This window comes from Rhododendron vialii, chromosome 11a, assembly GCF_030253575.1.
Source record: "Rhododendron vialii isolate Sample 1 chromosome 11a, ASM3025357v1".
Lineage (NCBI taxonomy): Eukaryota > Viridiplantae > Streptophyta > Magnoliopsida > Ericales > Ericaceae > Rhododendron > Rhododendron vialii.
In genome coordinates this window covers 14,064,689-14,084,692 of record NC_080567.1, presented here as the reverse complement: position 1 = coordinate 14,084,692, position 20,004 = coordinate 14,064,689, and the positions used below count along the sequence as shown (strand labels likewise).

The following is a 20,004-nucleotide window of genomic DNA, read 5'->3' as shown; positions in this document are numbered from 1 at the left end:
CTCAAGACTTAAACACCATAGCAAAAGGTAAGTATTTTTCCGCTGCATATTTATTTTGATTCTCCCATATAAGTTTAACATTTGGCATCAGAGCAAATCTTCATATCATTGTGTTTAGTACGAACAAAGTTTTTGTTAAAACTTAAATCTATCGGAACCGTTCACTGCTATTTCAAAATGCTTTTAGACGGAAAACCCTTTTATGTTTCAGTCTTGATCCTGGTCCTTCGTGGATTTGCCTATGAAGTGAATAGGTGCATTTTGCTTTAGTTTCTGTGATTTTTTAATATGGTCGTTTGGAGCATTCTAGTTCCATTAGGCATTCACTAATCATTGTAATTTACGTTTCCGCATATTATGGTTATGAGATTGGGTGCTTTTCAAAGTGTAAATCTGATTAAGTTTACTATAGCATGTTAGTCAAAGGTTTTTACTGCATGTTGCTATATACTCCATGGTTTTTCCGAAATCCTTTTGATTACATGCAGTTGTATTCAACCTTTTGCTAAATCATTTATTTGGTTGAAGGATGTCATTCACTAGTTTTGCCAACCCATTTATTTGGTTGAACGGTGCTTTTGTTTTTTATGTGCGTAGATTGCATATTTTAATAGTTTATGGGTTACGGGCATGTTGTTAAGGCATTTCATGCAATGCATATGTACTTCGGTTAAACTGTACTCCATGGGACTTCGTTTACTTTTGATGAATAATGCCAAAATCTATAGTTTAAGAATAGTCACAGCATCTTAAAATAAAGTTATGATAAGTTTTGCTTTTGGCATTTTCATATTGCAATTATGTGGTTATGAATTTTACTTGGCCCCACAGGGAAGTAAGTATATGTATAACATAATTGGATTAAGATAGTAAGTTAGACAATAAAAGTTTAGATGTCATTAACCCACAGGTATGAGATCTTTTCTTTTAAGTGTTTGCTTACTAGTCTTATACTAAAAGAAATTAACGAGTCTAATGCATGTCGCAATCTTTACCCACAGGAAGATTTAGATTTGTTACTGAATTTAACATTGGTTGGTTCAGATTAAGTTTATTACTTCAAAGCATTGATATTCGTACGTATTCTTGGTTAATATTGCAGTTGGTACTACCTCTTTAATGTCTAGTGAGTCTTCTTGTATTCTGTTCTTAAGTGGTGAACATTTTTCGGAGTGGAAGGACAAAGTCCTTTTGGCATTAGGGTGTATGGATCTCGATTTAGCAATTCGTGAGGATGAACCACCAAAGCCCACGAACGAGAGTTCAATTGCGGTTAGGGTTGCCTATGAACTTTGGGAGCGATCTAATCGCTTAAGTTTGATGCTTATAAAGACTCATATCAGTTCTAGCATCAGAAACTCGATCCCGTCATGCGACAAGGTAAAGGACTACATGAAGGCTATTGAAGAGCAGTTTGTTAGTTCTGATAAGGCATTCGCAAGCACCCTAATGAATAGGTTATCAGGAATGAAACACAACAGTTCTAGGAGTGTGCATGAACACATTATGGAAATGAGGGACATCGTGGCTCGCCTGAAGTCCTTGGAGATTGAGATATCTGACTCATTCCTTGTTCATTTCATACTCGATTCTCATCCTGCTGAGTTTGGACCATTCAAAATTTCTTACAACACACATAAGGAAAAATGGTCCATCAATGAACTTCTTACCATGTGTGTTCAAGAAGAGGAGAGGTTGAAGCTTAAGATTATAGAGAGTGCTCATTTTGGGACACAGAAAGTTGAACAAGGAAAGAAAGGCAAGAATGGTCCAATTCTGAAGAAGATTGGAAAACAATCTTTTAAGCGTCATGGCAAAAAGGATGCTTGTTTCTTCTGCAAGAAAAAAGGACACATGAAGAAGGATTACTCCAAGTATAAGGACTGGCTTAAAAAGAAAGGTAATCTTTGGTATCTAGTGTGTTATGAGTCAAATTTTGTCAATGTTCATCAAAATGATTGGTGGATTGATTCGGGTACTACAATTCACATTGCCAATATCATGCAGGGATTTCTCAGCTTAAGGAAACCGACGGGAAGTGAACAAGGCATCTACTCTGGAAATGGGATGCGTTCGCACGTTGAAGCTGTGGGAACTTTTAGACTAGTTTTAGAAAGTGGTTTTGTTTTAGATCTTGTAAACACATTTTACATTCCATCGTTTTCTAAGAATCTGATTTCTGTATCTAAACTAGTACCGTATGGTTTTGAGTTTAAATTTAGTGGACCACATTTTTATTTTATTATAGATTCTTCAATTGTTGGTTCTGGTTCACTTGTTAGCGGTTTATACAAATTGAATTTGGATCCTAATTTTGAACAAAGTCTTTTAACCCTGCATGTTGACATTGGCACTAAGTGTAACATTAGTGATGAGACATCCTCCACATTATGGCATAGGAGATTGGGACACATCTCCATAGATAGGATTAAGAGGTTGGTAAAAGATGGAGTGTTGACAACTTTAGATTTTTCCAACTTCGGTACTTGTGTGGCCTGCATAAAAGGAAAGTAGACCAACAAGAACAGTAAGGGTGCCAAAAGGAGTGATGGATTACTTGAAATCATTCACACTGATATCTGTGAATTTTCTACTCCTTGCTTAAATGGTCAGAGATATTTTATCTCATTCATTGATGATTATTCTCGATTTATGTATCTCTATCTTCTGTTTGATAAATCTGAGGCACTTGATGCTTTTAAGGAATATAAGAAAGAAGTAGAGAAACAATTGGGAAAACAAATCAAGATAGTCAGATCTAATATGGGTGGAGAATATTATAGTAGATACACAAATGGGACAAAGACTGGGTCCATTTGCTAATTTTCTAAAGGATGAAGGCATTGTTGCTCAGTATACCATGTCAGGTACACCACAACAAAATGGTGTAGCAGAAAGGCGAAACCGTACTCTTATGGATATCGTAAGGAGTATGCTTAGCAACTCTAGTGTTCCTAAATTTTTGTGGAGTGAAGCTTTAAAGACAACAGTGTACATCTTAAACAGGGTTCCATCTAAAGCAGTTCCTACAACGCCTTTTGAGTTATGGAAAGGATAGAAACCCAGTTTGAGACATATGCATATATGGGGCTGTCCAGTTGAGGTTAAAGTATATAATCCACAATTACAGAAGCTAGACCTAAGAACAGTCAGTGGATATTTCATTGGCAATGCAGAAAAGTCAAAGGGCTATAAGTTTTATTGTCCTTCACACACACCTAGAATTGTTGAGGCTAGAAATGCTAAGTTCATTGAGGATATTGACATAAGTGGGAGTAAATCCCAAAGAATTGAGTGGGAGCAATCATCGGATTTTGTTACTGCGCCTGAGAATGAAGAAAAATTGGTTGTCATACAAGATAACCAGCAAGATATTCTTCATGAATATGAAAATGGAGAAGCTCCAACTGATCAACAAAGGCCAGTCAACACAGATTCTTCAACTCAAAATCCTCCAAATGTAAATGAGGTTGTAGAAATACGAAAATCCTCAAGAATAAAGAAGCCACCATTTCTAGTGATTATTTAGTGTACTTGATGGAGTCTGATTATGATATTGGACATAAAGATGATCCTATTTCATTTACCGATGCTGTAAATGGGGAAAATTCTAATTATTGGTATGAAGCCATGAAGGAAGAGATGGAGTCCATGGTTAAGAATCAAGTTTGGAAAATTGTAGAGTTACCTAAAGGAGTCACATCAGTTGGCTGTAAATGGGTCTATAAACTAAAACTGACTCGAATGGTAACATTGAACGATATAAGGCCAGACTTGTAGCCAAGGGTTTCACTCAAAGAGAAGGCATTGATTACCATAATACTTTTTCTCCAGTTTCTAAGAAAGATTCATTTAGAATAATTATGGCATTAGTAGCTCACTTTGATATAGAGTTACATCAGATGGATGTCAAAACAGCATTCTTAAATGGGGATCTTGAAGAAGAAGTATACATGAAACAACCTGAGGGTTTCTATTCTGATAACGATAGTCACTTGGTTTGCAAACTTAAGAAATCTAAACTTAAGAAATCTATATATGGACTAAAACAAGCCTCCCGACAATGGTATTTAAAATTTCACAATGTCATTACTTCTTATGGTTTCATGGAGAATGTTGTGGATACATGTATATACCTTAAGATCAGTGGGAGTAAGTATATTTTCTTAGTTCTATATGTGGATGATATTTTGCTTGCAACTAATGATTTGGGCCTACTGCAAGATACTAAATTGTATCTTTCTCAAAATTTTAAAATGAAGGATATGGGTGAAGCCTCCTGTGTTATAGGCATAGAGATTCATAGAGATAGATCTAAAAGAACATTAGGACTATCTCATAGAGCCTACATTGAAAAAGTTTTGAAGAAATTCAACATGAGTGAATGTAGTCCTAATGCAGCGCCTATCTTGAAGGGTGATAAATTTAGTCTGAGTCAATGTCTGAAAAACGCTTTGGAGAAGGAACAAATGACGAGTATCCCATATGCATCTGCGGTAGGTAGCTTAATGCATGCCTTAGTCTGCAGAAGGCCAGATATTGCATTTGCTATAGGAATGCTTGGGAGATACCAAAGCAATCCAGGGATTGAACATTGGAAGGCCGCCAAAAAGGTTATGAGGTATCTACAGGGAACCAAGAACTTGATGCTTACCTATAAGCATGTCAACTATCTCAAAGTGGTTGGATATTCAAATTCAAATTTTGCGGGTTGTCAAGATTCTCGGAAGTCCACTTTGGGATATGTTTTTATGCTAGCAGGAGGTGTTGTATCATGGAAGAGTGCTAAGGAGACAATTGTTGCTTCATCAACAATGGAAGCGGAGTTTATAGCACGCTTTGAAGCAAGTTCACAGGCTGTATGGTTAAAGAATTTTATCACAGGGCTTCAGATTGTGGACTCAATATCTAGGCCAATAAAAATTTTCTGTGATAATTCGACTGCGGTTTTCTTCTCTAACAACAACAAAAGTGGAGTCGGACCAAGCATATTGACATCAAGTATCTTGTTGTTAGAGAGAGAGTTAGGAAACAAGAAGTCATTATAGAGCATATAAGTATAGATTTGATGGTTGCCGATCTCATGACAAAATGGCTCACAGTTAAAGTATTTTCGAAGCATGTTGAGCGTATATATGGGTTTAGTTAGCTAACTTTTGGTTTGATTTCTTGTTATCTATACATTTAGCATTTGTCAATGCAGTAACATGTTAATTTGTGCACATCTAAGGTATTTTTATGACATGTTGTCTATAGGGACATATAAGTCGACTTTTGGACCCGAATGACTTGTTGGAAGTCATTCATAAAGCATTATATCACAAGTTATCGAGAGACTTGTACATTGTAATACATGGAAGGAAATGTTCATCTTAATAGCATAACTGTCATGATTCATGTGTTAAGTCTCTTAACTAATGGTTATTATTTGGGTAGTTTTTGTATGGCCATATTCATTGTTTCATATCTTTTATCCAAGAATTTTAATATTGATATATCATGAGAGCCAAGTGGGAGAATGTTAGTTCTATATTCATTAAGTGTGACTCACATGACTTGTCATCTTATTATTGTATTTATGTATTATATTTATTAAAACTTGGATATTAGATTTAAGTTAATTACCCATATAATGGTACCTTTATGAATAGTTGCCTAATACTTTCTTGATGGAAGGAAGTCTAAAGGTGTGACTCTTGGTGAAGAGTCACGGGGTGTGACTATTGGAAAGGGTGTGACTTTTGGTGAAGAATCACATATTAGGTTGTGACTATTGGGAAAGGGTCCCTGTCTATCATATAAAAGCTTGTGATTACTATCAAGTTATGGGATTAACGTGATATAGAATAGACCAGAAATCCTACCTATTTCTCTGCAAACAAATCAATGAGAGTTGTGTGTGTTAGACAATTTGGTTCAAGATCAAAACGATGTCCGGATTTCTCAAGACTTAAACACCATGGCAGAAGGTAAGTATTTTTCCGTTGCATATTTATTTTGATTCTCCCATATAAATTTGACCTGAATGACTTGTTGGAAGTCATTCATAAAGCATTATATCACAAGTTATTGAGAGACTTGTACATTGTAATACATGGAAGGAAATGTTCATCTTAGTAGCATAACTGTCATGATTCATGTGTTAAGTCTCTTAACTAATGGTTATTATTTGGGTAGTTTTTGTATGGCCATATTTAGTGTTTCATATCTTTTATCCAAGAATTTTAATATTGATATAATGTCCAGGTCAGTTTACGAGCATCTCGACTAATCCTAAAGGGTCAATCTCATCCCCCATCTGTGGATGCCCAATTAAAATCAGAGTAGAATTGTGTATGAACTTGCCTCAAAAAGTTGATAGCAAATGTTTCAAACATCATCACCGCATCTTTTAGCATATGTACATCTGGTTTTACTGAAGATAAATCTTATTTTTTTAATATTTATGGATACAACAAATATATTTTCTTGATTCGTTTCGATAAGTAATCAAAAAATATACAAACTATATTTACAAAAGTCATTATTTAAATGCGAAAATTCGGTCAAAATTCTTCGATTTATTTTTACCTTTTCTCATTTCTTTCAAACACAGTGTACATTTGTAAGCTTCCTTTGTTCTTCTTGTCAACACAAACCGATTTTTATTTCATGGACTTTGTAGTGCACCCATGCACTACATGGCGACATGCACTATCCTAACCATTCATCTCAACGATGAATGGCTTATTTATTTTTTTGAAGGAAGGAACGGTTTCGTTGACAAGAAAGAGGATATGGAGAATTAGCTGACAAGAAAAAGGCCGAGCGAGTTTTTCAGCTTATCGATCGTGACAACTATAAGGGGACAAAAGGGAAATTAATATTGCTGGAGGATACAGTTGAGAATGGGAAGGTTGGGCATACGTATGGACTTAATCATATGAATTTAATTGACGAGGTCAAATAGTGGTTGGGTGGTGTTAATTGTGAGAAATCAAAGAAAAGGGGGTTATTTTATGTCATAAATATTTCTCGGCGGGCTTACTTTTGTTGATAGCAGTATCTTTCAATTAAGACGCCAGCCAAATCCATCACCAGTCACTCTCGATCTCCTAATGCGTCACATGCATGTGAAAAGATGCGGGCCCATTTCCGTAACTTTTGATAGCTCTCGTCGTTTATTTTTAGAATTTGATTTGATGTATTAAATTGTTAATTATCAATAATTAATTGGGTAACTAATTTTGTTTGATAAATAAATGAACTCGATTTTTATAGTCTATATATATACATATACATATTTTTATTATTCATTTCTCTCGAGATATATATTATGAGACTAGACACTTACCGGTATTCGATTAACTTGAGATATATGATTCAGTACACATTATCTTTCAAGGACATAGAGTACACAACAATAGGCTCAGATCGAGCCATATTAGCATAATGTTACTTGAATAACTGGTCATCCAACAAGTCACAGTATTGAACCACAAACATTCATAAACTAGAGACCACAAAATCCATAAACTAGACCCCACAATTTATAAAGTTATTCATAACTAAATTAAACAAGCCATAACAAAATCATAAGAAGGCCATAAACAATCATAAAAAAACCACAATAATTTCTAAGAAAAAGAAAATAAATCACAAATATATTCTCATAAGCACTAAATCATAAGTTTTAAATTTGTGACTAGCCACTAGGTCTCATAATAATAGCCACAAACAATCATAACTAAGGCCACGCGGATCAAAAAAAAAAAAAAATCATAACTAAGGCCACAAAGAATCATAATACCACATCATAAATGTTTGGACCCAATACGGTGAAAATGAGAGAAAAAAATATGGTGACTTGTTGGATTAGAAAAAAATTTAATCAAAGAAAATTTGTGCTGGAAAATGATAATGAGAGAAAGTAAAGTAAAAGAAAGTGAAAAGAAAATTTTATTTTATTACATGTGTTTGGTTAAAATGAAATTTTTTGTAAGAATATTGCAAGAAAAAAAAAATTCACTTACCCTCCCTCAACATACATTGGGGATCATGATAGAAAAGGAAAAGTTATGAACATAATGGGAAGTGTCATAAAATGTGACAACTTTCTCAAGAAAATAAAGATTTTCTTGTGTTTTTAGCAAGAAAGTGGAAGCGCTCATGCTTTAATGAGTTGTACGAGAAAATCCACTTTCTTACACTTTTTAGTATTTTCATGCTAATAAAACACAAAAAAAAATGTCATTAATCTCTTTTTTGCGTCACGATCACACTATTCAAACGGACTCATAATTAGCACCAAGAAGGATTATAATTTGTGTCATAAGGATAAGGGAATGATTTTGACACTCCACTTTTTGATAATCACCCTTCAATATTTGTCTTTTAGTGTCCTTGCCATGTATATTTTGTTCACTTAAGATAAAAAGAGTGTGGTTATCAAAAAATAGAGTGCCAACATCAATTGCCTAAGTACTAATAAATTGGTTATATTCATTACCAGACCAATGACTAGTATTTTTGATGTTTTTTGTGGTCTTATATGAATTTTTTTTCATTCTGATCTATATTTTTATACAGTTTTTATTTCTTATGTCGAGACGAATGATTAATCCCAAAGATTACGATGACAAACTAAACAAAAAATTACAAAAACAAAAACATAAAAAAATATATATATCTACGAGTTGAAGGTATCACGGGGAGGTAGGCAGAGACGGAGGGAGGTGTGGGCATATGGGGGCCAAGGCCCCCGCGCGGTTTCGGGGTTTTTATTTTTATTTTTAAATATTAATGTTTTATTTTTGTTTTTTTGTTTGGTGAGAACATCTAGGTATTGTATTTTGTATTGGATATGGATATTATTTAAACATAAAAATGTGTTCGTTTTTTGTCCCAAAACCCAATTTCTCTCTCTGTGCACGGTCTTCCATAAGTTTTTCCTTCAATTATTAATCTCATTTCTTTTTCTATCTCTCTCTACTTACTACTCAAAAAAACCTCCCTCAAAATTTAAACCAAACAAACTATTAGATTAACGAACCTTCAAATTTCAAAATCGTGTTCATAGGTTGGCCCCCGTGTTTACAAGAACTTGGTTCCGTCCCTGGAGGTAGGGGTACAAATGAACCGAGACAAGCCGAGATTTGTGATGTTCAAGTTCGGCTCGTCGCAAACTCAAAACTAGAGCTCAAGCTCAACTCATTTTAAATGAGTAGTTTTTAACGGGTCAAGCTCGATTAATTTAATAAACAAGTCTCTATAAACGAATAGATACTATACAAACGAACCGAACGTTTTTTAGCCGAGCTAAGCTATAAAGTGTTGCACTCTTGTCGTATAATATGCGAGCTTAAAATTTGAGCTTGATCTCAACTCGATTACCGGATGAATTGAGCCTAGACGTGCTCGCGAATAACTCGGTTCATTAAGGTAGCTCATCCTGTTGGACGATTACGAATGGTACAAATGGAAAAACGTAACCAAGTGAAGGTGGACATGTTGATTTGAAAGTCAACTAGCTTATAGCTGAAGTTACCTTGGTCAACTGGTCAAGGTCATATGTGGTCAGCATGACTATAAGAAAAGAGTTAATGGTAAGGGAGAATTAAAACTGCACCGGTAGATGCCAGCAGTTTCATTTATGACCATTGTAGTAATACGGTGCCTACACATTTTCAAGCTTAATTTCTCCTTTTCTCTTTGTTTTCTTCTATAATATAAAATTAAGGTGCTGCTTGAAAAAAATGAAAACTAAAGCTAAAAGATGAAAATTTTAGTGTTGAAAACTAAATATTGAACTTTTTAAACTGAAAAGCTACTATTTGATAAAACTATCATATGCTAAATTAAAATAAATGTTTTGGTATAAAGATAAATGAATTTTCTGTTAAGCTATTTGTGGTTATTCTCTTTCAATTTTATACATGGTTGTCATGTGTTTGTAGTACTTGTGGTGGTGTAGAAGTGGTGGTAATGGTGGTGGTGGCCGATGCCATGGGTAGTGTAATGGTGATTGTTGTGGCGAAGGGGGTGTAGTGGTGACTGTAACTGAGGCGGTGTGTGGAAAGATGGTGGTGGTGGTGGTGGTAGAGCAACGGCAAGGATGGAGCTAGAGCGGCAAAAGTGATGACAGTAGCTAGCAATGGAGCTGTAGTAATGAAGAAGCGTCTAGAGAATGTAGGTGGAACATGATGGTGAGATAATGACAGTAGGAATGGTGGTGGTGGTGGTGTTGGTGTTGGAGATGTGGACGTCGTCGTCGTGGTGGTGGCGGCGGCGGTGGCAGTGGTAGCGGTGATGGTGCTACAGTAGTGGTGGTTGATAAGTGATGTAAAGCAACTATTTATTATCTTTAATTTGTGCTTCACTTGGCAGACTTCGAGCTCTCTGAAGATTCCGTCCGGGCGGTATTCAAATCTGTTTGGATGGTTGGGTCTAATTTAGTTTCGTTTTTTCACATTTTTCATGTAAAATCAGGTCTTAAACAATAAATAGGGCTGCTACACGTTGTTGGACAATTGATGTACTGTCCCAGATTTATACTTTGTACTTCATATATGATGTAAATGATCTCTTCTTTCGTTTGACAAAATGACATTGTTATACTATTGTGAGATTATTGGCTAGAGAGAGAAAAACAAGGAAATCAATGAGTTCTTGGATTTCCCTTCCAATCAAGCTTCTTCGATCGTATTCATGTCCGGCTAAAATTCTAGGTGAGCAATTATTCCATGCCAGTGGAGCACCATATGGCAGTGCTTAAAATTCTTCTCTACCACACACTTGTGCGGATTCCACACAATTTGTGGTGGGAATCACAGAATCTGTGGTGGAAAAAGAATTTGGAGCACTATTTGGCATAGTCCAAGGGAAATGGAATAGTTTGCATCTAAGGGGAAGATGAATCTTTGCGCCAAATTATGCTTAAGCTTAAAAAGTGATAAAGAAAGGAGTGATATGCATGTATTCACAAACTCAGTCAAAATTAAGTAGGTACCAGGCGACTTAATTTTTATTACTTTTTAAGCTTACGTTTTAAGAACAGAAAAGCCTACATTTTAAGTACTTAAAATACTAAATATAATGAAATATAATTATAAAACCAACTTAATTACGTATAACTTAATCCATTCAGTTTTAAGTGCTGAATTAGGTAAATTAAATAGGCATCCTCTTTACTCAACTTATTTAGGTGTCCATCCTAGAAGTTTTAAATAATTATGTTCTCATCCTCAAAATTTATTATTACCCATTATACCCCTATCCATATATATGCATATAATGTCTATCCTATTATTTTCTATACTAGTGCTTACCCGTGCCTACGGCACTACCCACCCTGATTGGAATTGCCTACGGCACTACCCACTCTGATTGGAATTGATTTATACCCTGCCGCTAGATTCGAACCATGAGCAAAGCTAGTGAGGGGCGAGGGGGTCTTAATTGTGGAGAGCTTGAAAGGCGAATCAGTGTCGTCGTGAGTGGTGGAGGACGGTGAAGGAGAAAAGGGCGCATGAGAAGAAGAGAGATTGTCTGGGTGAGGTAGTGTTTGTGTGGGATCAAAGAGAGAGAAGGAGAACTCTTTTGAAGTAGGGTTTCAAATTTGAAAGTGGGTGTAATTTTGATCGGTGGCAATTATGTAATTAAACGAAAGAGGCTGGACAATTTAATAGAAGGGAAATTTCACCTCAACCATTGGATCAATTCAATCTCAACCATTGCAACAACTTGTCCCTACGCCATTGTGTGTGTTTTATAATAGAGATTTACGTTTTCTGTTCCCCTTTCAAATAGGATTAGTCCTATAATATAGGGAGTTTGGATTACTTTAGGTTATTTCCTCTATTTACGTTTTCTGTCCCCTCTCAAATAGGATTGTCCTATAATATAGGGAGTTTGGATTAGTTTAGGAAAGGAACACGTATAGTCACGTGATATAGAAAAACAAACAAAACAAACAAATCCAACCAAAAGCAAACACACACACTCTCTCTCTCTCTCTACCCCGACAATCCAAAACCTTTCCTCCCCATTAAGAAACTCTGAAAATCTTATTGGATTGATTTGTAGCGATTTCGGTATTTTGTGTGTGTGGAATAGGTGGTGTCGGATGCGAGCAAGAAGAAGACGGCCCAAAATAAGGCAGCGGTGGCCTCCAAGAGAGGAGGGAAGGCCGTGGCGGCTACGACGACGTCTAAGGCTGCCGCAACTATTGAAGACATGGCCAACGGAGTCGACATGCTTCAGATTTCTGATCGGACTTGTACCGGTGTCCTCTGTTTGTTTGTTTTTTTTTTGGTAAGCACCGGTGTCCTTTGTTCGCATCCTATGTCCAGGGATATTTGGCTAATTTCATCTGAAAAGGGCCTATCTTTTTTCCTTTGGATTGTTTCAGTTGGTTTCATTGTGTAGAGGTTTGAAATCATCGTAGGCAGCACAATATTTGTTATGAATTCATCATATTTGAAAATGAATACGTATCCCAACTGACAAGCCACTTCTTTTTGTCATAGTTTATGTGGTATGTGTTTCGATTTCTCCAAATTTTGTCATCATTTCTATTTATTGTAATTTCATCGAGACGATTTTACGATATGTCTTCATGATTTAAGAATCAACATGAAGAAAAAGGCCGAGGCCATTCAACCCCTAATTTGAGTTTAGGTTTCTTGAGGTTCTAGGGAAACTTTACTAAAACAAAGTGGTCTGAATGTTTCTATACGTGTGTTTCGATTTCTCTGAATTTTGTCATGATTTTGTTTTACTATAGTAGTTCACCGGCACAATTTTGCGATATGTTGTCATGATTTTTTTTCTGAATCATGGTGATTTCACAAATTTTGTCTTAATTTTAGTATGTGTGTTTCGACTTCTCTAAATTTTGTCATGATTTTGGTTTAGGGAGACTTAAATAATCATCCTCATGACTTATGTTTCCATCCTGTTCAATTTGAATAGTTATGTTTTCATCCTCACTCTTTTTTAATCCCAATAGTACCCTTATACATTACATTATATATATAGCACCAAAATTTGGGACTGAAACATAACACTACAAAGTCCTCCGGAAAAAAAGTTGGTCACCATTTGACCCATTCCATCCCCGTAAATCAAGCTTCAAACCCATTTTAAGTTTCCCCCGTTCCTTTCCAAAATCCCATAAATCTAAAACCCATTTCATCCATTCCCCCATTTCATCCCAATCCCCTCCCCATTTCATCCCAATCCCATAAATCTAAATCTCACTTCAAGCCCACGCCCTTGAGTGGCCGTTGCTCACCGTCGAGGGGCTCCCCAACCGGGATGCGCCGCCGGGAAAGGACTACTCCGTCCAGAAGATGATCCTGGGGACCAACACCTCCAAAAACGGGCCCAGGTCGAGCTTCCGCTCGAAGACACCGAGAACTATGCGTGGCATTACGATGACGATCGGGCTGATGTCGGAGGGTTTGGCAGCGGCAGCAGAGAGGTATAGGGCTTAAGGAATGTTTGTGGGTAATGGGGATGGCTTGGCTTTTGTTGTTGTTCCAGTTAAGGTTTTTTTGGGGTTTTTAGGATGGTGGTTCATTTGGTAAATTATTTGTAGTTATACAAGTTTTCCAATCATTTCATGGTAAAATATTTGTACCATTTACCAAGAAAACTGTTTGAGCATAACTTGAAATTATTGCACACACGTTGCTTTGGAATATTTACTATCAACTGCTTCAGCACTATTGGATCATGGTCAATTGATCGCTAATTTTACAAAAACTTACATGGAAAGATCGGAAAGATCTGGGTTTTTGCCTAGAAAACATGATTTTGGTTTATTTAGTTTTATTTGATTTCACGGAAAGATCGGAACGGTTCATGATGAAAAGGCCTTTGGCCATCAGTTTTGTGGTATAATCGGTGATGTAAACTATAGTGTTTGTATTCTCTCCTTACGCCTATAAAAGGAGAGTTCTACCCTGTGTAATATTCAGGCCAGTTCAAGGAAAGCCAGTGTTTTCCTAATATATCATGTGTCTTATATTCACTCTCTTTGATCTTAACCTACTTTGTGTTTGTACCCACTTCGTGTTTGTAAACTTGGTATCAGAGCCATGTCTTCCATACTAGCTTAAACCCTCTTATAGGTATTGGCCAACCTGATAAAGTGACCATGTTTTATGAAATTAACATGATAAGTTGACCACATTTTTGCATGTATTGATCATGTTAAAATGTTCACGTATTATCCAAAAAGGTCATATTTTTAATCGATCTTATTTCATGAAATATGGTTAAATTACCATCAAAATAGGTGTTATCGTGATCAACGTTTAATGGTTAAATTACCATGTAGATTTCAACGTTTCATGACCATTCGTAATATAGCTCGAAACCGATTTAATAAACAGGACATACTCCCAAAATATTATCATTGAAATATAAAAGTAATCAATCATATTAAAATTACCAAAAAATCATGAATTATGATTGTTTTGAAGCGATTCAATTTGAAATACAAAAGTAATAGGATAAAAAAATAAAAATAATCAATCATATTTAAATTTATCAAATCCCACTAAATTAGGAAAATAATCAAATCCAATCCCACTAAATTGAAAAAACAATCCAATCCAATCCCACCAAATTAGGAAAGCAGTATAACATAATATATGTATATCATAGTGAAAATGATAAGAAAGGTAATTCACACACTAAGAGGATGAAAACATAAGCATGAAAAAAGAACGGGATGAATTCTTACATGGCATGAATAAAGATGATGGATATTTAAATATTCCTTTGGTTTAATGTAATAGGGACGATTTTATGATACGTATTCATGACAAATTCATGGAGAATTTCAAGTAATATATCATAAAAATTTATCATGATAGTTTTACAAAAATATGCCATGATTGTTTATAGACACCGAATATACATTCTTGTTTATGAATATTCATTTTTAAATTTATGGTAGATGTTAGTTTTATTTTTAAATGTTGTTTTCAGATTTTAGGCAAGAGAAAATTGGAGAGATAAGATTAGGAGAGAAAAGATAGGAGAGAGAATGGGATAAATTAGGAAAGATAAGTAGAGTGAAAGATTTCAAATATTAGGAGTATAAGAGAGAAAGGGTAGTTTTGGATTTATTTGAATTTGAGGATGGAAAGATAAGTTTTCAAACTCACTAGGATGACGACTTAAGTATTTATATAGGAAAAGACCCCTATTTAAGTTCCCCAATAAAATAACCCAATAGTAAGCTCCTTTAAAGACAAATCGATATTATTTCTATTAACTGATCTTTTGTTAAATTTTTTCAAAATTTCTAGAAATAATCATTGGCCCGACAAAAGAAATAAGATAAGTACTGTATACAACATGTACTGAAGTTGACGACACTACGGATAATAAAAGAATGGGAAATTTTTATAAGTGGTCCCTCTAGTTTGCAGAAATTTTCATTTCCGTCCCTCTAGTATCAATTGGGTTACTTTTAGTCCTATAATTTGCATTCTGTCTCAATTTCGTCCCTCTCGCTTACGGCGTTAATTAAACAAACGGAATTGGAGGACAAAATTGTCATTTCTTCTCGCAGAGGGACTAAATTGAGATTTCATGCAAACTAGAAGGACTATTTCTATAATTTTGTTTTTTACTTTTGTTTTTGTAAATAAATTTAAAATACATCATATATAATATATTTGTCATCTCATTTAATATTGAATAATAAAAAATATGTTAAAATTTTTTAAAGTTTTTATTACATACTTCACAAAAAATATGAGAAAATTCAAAAAACAACCCTTATGTTAAATGTATTGGTCTTGTATTTTTTTTTTCAATTGAATTTTTACTATCGTTATTTTCTTTGTTACATGATTAAAAAGAAAAAGTTGTTTAGTAGTATTTAGAAATCTTGTAATTGTGTTTAATTAAGCAATGAAACACTATTAAATATTAAGAGATCAAATACATTAAAATATGGGTATAAGTGTATTTATTTTGGGGCTTACTCATAAGATCACTCATATAACAAATAAACACGAATTTTGAACATTTTTTTTATTGGGTGAAAAAATAAGAAGATTATAAGAACATGATACAAAGACATTAGCTAAATGGTTGATTTGTGCATTTTCTAAGATTTTTGTAATGTGTAATGAAATATAAAATTTTCAATATAGTTTGATTACCCAATAAAAAATAATTTAGTTGTCAAATACATTACTTATGGTCTTTTTATTTTATTTGCAAAAAACGAATGTAAAATGTAAAATTTTAAAAATAATCCCTCTAGTTTACATAAAATCTCAATTTGGTCCCTCTATGAGAGAAAATGACAATTTTGCCCTTCAATTCCGTTTGTTTCATGGACGGCGTCAGGGAGAGGGACGAAATTGAGATGGAATGAAAACTATAGGGTTAAAATTGATACGATTAATATTAGAGGCACGAAATGAGAACTCGTGCAAACTAGAGGGACCATTTGTAAAAAATTTCCTAAAAGAATTAAGGGAAAATTTTGGTAGTCGCCCCTCTAGTTTTACGGTTGTCTCAATTTCGTCCCTCTAGTTTCAATTGCTGCCAAATAAACCCTGTAGTTTGTTATACATTTCAAATTGGTAAAATCGTTAACACCGTTAATGAAACTAACGGAAAAATATGATTAAAAAACTAAGTGCTCCAAATTTTAATCATATTTTTCCGTTAGTTTCATTAATGGTGTTAACGTTTTACCAATTTGAAACGTAAAACAAACTACAGGATTTATTTGGTAGCAATTGAAACTAGATGGACGAAATTGAAACAACCGTAAAACTAGAGGGATGACTACCAAAATTTGTCCAAGAATTAATGGTTCCGAACTTTTTTTGTTATTAGTAAATGTATTTTTGCTTTTGTTGGTTTTTTTTTTTTTTTTTTAAACATTTTGGATGCAACTCACTAACACAAATAATTAATTCAAAATCTTAAAGCAAATTCAACAAAAAGATATACAAATAATGGTTCCGAACTTTTTTGGCTCGTTGAGACCGAATCAATTGATTCAGGGAGGATATGTGAAAGAAACCCTACCAAGACGACGGGGGGAGCAAAATCGGTTCGGGATAGTTCGGTTTGGTTGAGAATGCAGAAACCTCATATTTTTTTACAGTTTGGATCCATCTCACTAAGACCAATAATTAATTCAAAATCTTAAAGCAAATGCAACAAAAAGATATACTAATAATGGTTCCGAACTTTTTTGGCTCGTTAAGACCGAATCGATCCATTCGGAAAGGATAGGTAAAAGACCAAACCCTACTGAGACGACGGGGGGAGTGAAATCGGTTCGGGATCGTTCGATTTGGTTGAGAATTCGAGGTTTTCGATTTTTCGGGTTGGGCTCAAAACTGTTGGCCCATCAATTTTTTTTGGGCCAAATGCAGAAACAAAAATAAAGAACAAAAAAAGGATATAGTGTGTGTGTGTATATATATTATAAAATAGAGCAGTCTTTTGTCTACCCATACAAACATGAGCACCCCTCCAGCTATTGGATCACAATTTCAATAAGTTACGGCCGTTGGATTGAATCATTGATTCCAACCTATTTCCCACGCTTGTGTACCTAGCGATTTTCCTCTTCTCCATCGTGTTTCCTCTCTCCATTGTGTTTCCTCTCTTCCTCCAGAGTTACTCTCTCCCTCCCTCCCTCTCCATTTTCCCCTCCCCCCTTCTCTCTCTCTCTCTCTATCTCTCTCCCCTACTCCTCTCTCCTGTTATTAACGCCATTTCCACATCACCACCCAACCCACCGACCACCAAGGACGCTGCCCACGATCGAAACAGGCAAAACCACTCATTGTCGCCCTAATAATCTGTCCTATTTTTTGACATCCTAATAAAAATCTATTTGCCCTAATTTCCGAAAACCCCAGTGACCACAAGGATTCCACCTAACACTGTGGTAACTAATGAGTATGCAAGTGATGCTGTGTGGTTGCTTATTTTTCTTTTTGGCTGGTCCCCCGATGACGGGGGGATAATTCTTCTTTTCTTGATAGGTTAAGGGAGAATCCCCGTGAACTACCGCCGGAGTTATTGGAATGGGTAAATCCTAATATCAAAAAAATGGCGCTGCCTTCCTGGTTTTACGAGTATTTTCTCGAGAATTTTACCACAATTCTCAAAGAAGCGGCTCCACTTCATACTAACATAGGTGACCTTCCCATAAAGGGTATCTTGCTATACCCCGCCTGACAACCCAACGCATAGGAGTCATTAAATGCAATGCTTAACCTCTTTCTATTTGCAAGTATCACTATTCTACACCATAGGAATGGGCAGGAGACTGAGTTTCCTCAGTGATCGTTCTCAGCTATTCGCGAAAGATAGTCTCATTGAACCTAGACCTTGGGATCTCCAGTCAGCTAGGTTGGCTACCCCCATGGTAACTATGAGCATAGTGGCTTTAGCCCTATCCCTTTCGATGCTTGCTCAACTAATTCTCGGTTTAACCCTTTGGTTAGCGGATCCGCAATATTGTCCTTTGACCTTACATAGTCAATAGCGACAACCCCACTCAAGAGTAGTTACCTAATGGTATTATGTCTACGTTGAATATGTCTAGACTTACCATTATACATATTACTCTGTGCCCTACCAATTGTAGATTGACTGTCGCAATGGATACTAATTGCTGGCACATGTTTCGGCCATTTTGGAATATCCTCCAAAAATTGACGGAGCCACTCGGCCTCCTCAGATGCTTTATCTAGAGCGATAAACTTTGATTCCATCGTTGAAGGTGCTATACACGTCTGTTTGGAGGATTTCCAAGAAACAGCTGCACCACCGAGTATAAAGACATATCCACTTGTGGATTTTAAGTCCTTCATATCTGATATCTACTTCGCATCGCAATACCCTTCCACTACTGTTGGATATCTGGTGTAGTGTAACCCCAGATCATGAGTATACCTCAAATAGTGCAAAACCATGACTATTGCCTTCCAGTGATCACAGCCTTGATTACTCGTGTATCTGCTCAATCTGCTGACTAAGTAAGCTATATTAAGCCTTGTACAACTCATCAGGTACATCAGGCTTCCAATTATGGAGAATACTCTAATTGAGATACGCCTTCCCCTCCATTCTTGGATAAATGCAGACTTAAATCCACAGGGGTTTTTGCGACACTTGAATCAAACGGCTTGAACTTCTCAAGAATCTTATCAACTTAGTGTGTTTGAGACAACGCAAGTCCGACAGATGTTCTGGTGATCTTGACACCCAGAATGACATCTGCAAGGCCCATATCTTTCACGTCAAACTTTGAGTTTAACTTATCTTTGGTAGACTAATTGGCCCTTTCATTGCTACCAACAATGAGCATGTCATCAACGTAGAGACAAAAAATGAGGTACCCTTCGTCCGTGTCTTTGATGTAAACACACTTGTCACATTCGTTGAACTTGAAACGACTCGACAACACAGTATTGTCAAATTTCTCATGCCATTATTTCGGTGCTTGCTTTAGACCATACAATGATCTAACAAGCCTACATACTTTCCCTTCTTGGCCTAGCACGGAAAAACCCTCTGGTTGTTCCATGTAGATTTCTTCATCTAAATCGCCAAAAGCTATTTTTACATCCATTTGATGTATCTCAAGTTATGCAAAGCTGCGATCGCGAAGATCATCCGGATGGAAGTAATCCTCGAGACTGGTGAGTAAGCATCAAAGTAATCTAGGCCTTCTTTTTGTCTATATCCTTTGATAACAAGCCTAGCTTTGTACTTACCAATTGACTCATCTGCTTTCATCTTCCTTTTGAAGATCCATTTGTAGCTGAGAGGCTTACTGCCTGGTGGCAAATCCACTAGTTCCCATGTATGGTTTTGCAGTATGGAGTCAATAGCTGAGAGGCTTACTGCCTGGTGGCAAATCCACTAGTTCCCATGTATGGTTTTGCAGTATGGAGTCAATCTCACTCTTAATGGCCTCTTTCCACAAAGGACCCTTAGGGCAGCTTACAGCTTCCTGGT

The 20,004-nt window shown here is 35.8% G+C and overlaps 1 protein-coding gene across 1 annotated transcript; it reads left to right on the top strand.

Annotated features, from left to right (window-relative positions):
• Window positions 1-576: 576 nt before the first annotated feature.
• Window positions 577-2,271, top strand: LOC131307708 (uncharacterized). The gene is made up of 2 exons (XM_058334359.1): window positions 577-1,900; window positions 2,008-2,271. The coding sequence occupies exons 1-2, from the start codon at window positions 1,120-1,122 to the stop codon at window positions 2,040-2,042; spliced, it is 816 nt and encodes a 271-aa protein (XP_058190342.1). The 5' UTR covers window positions 577-1,119; the 3' UTR covers window positions 2,043-2,271.
• Window positions 2,272-20,004: the final 17,733 nt, after the last annotated feature.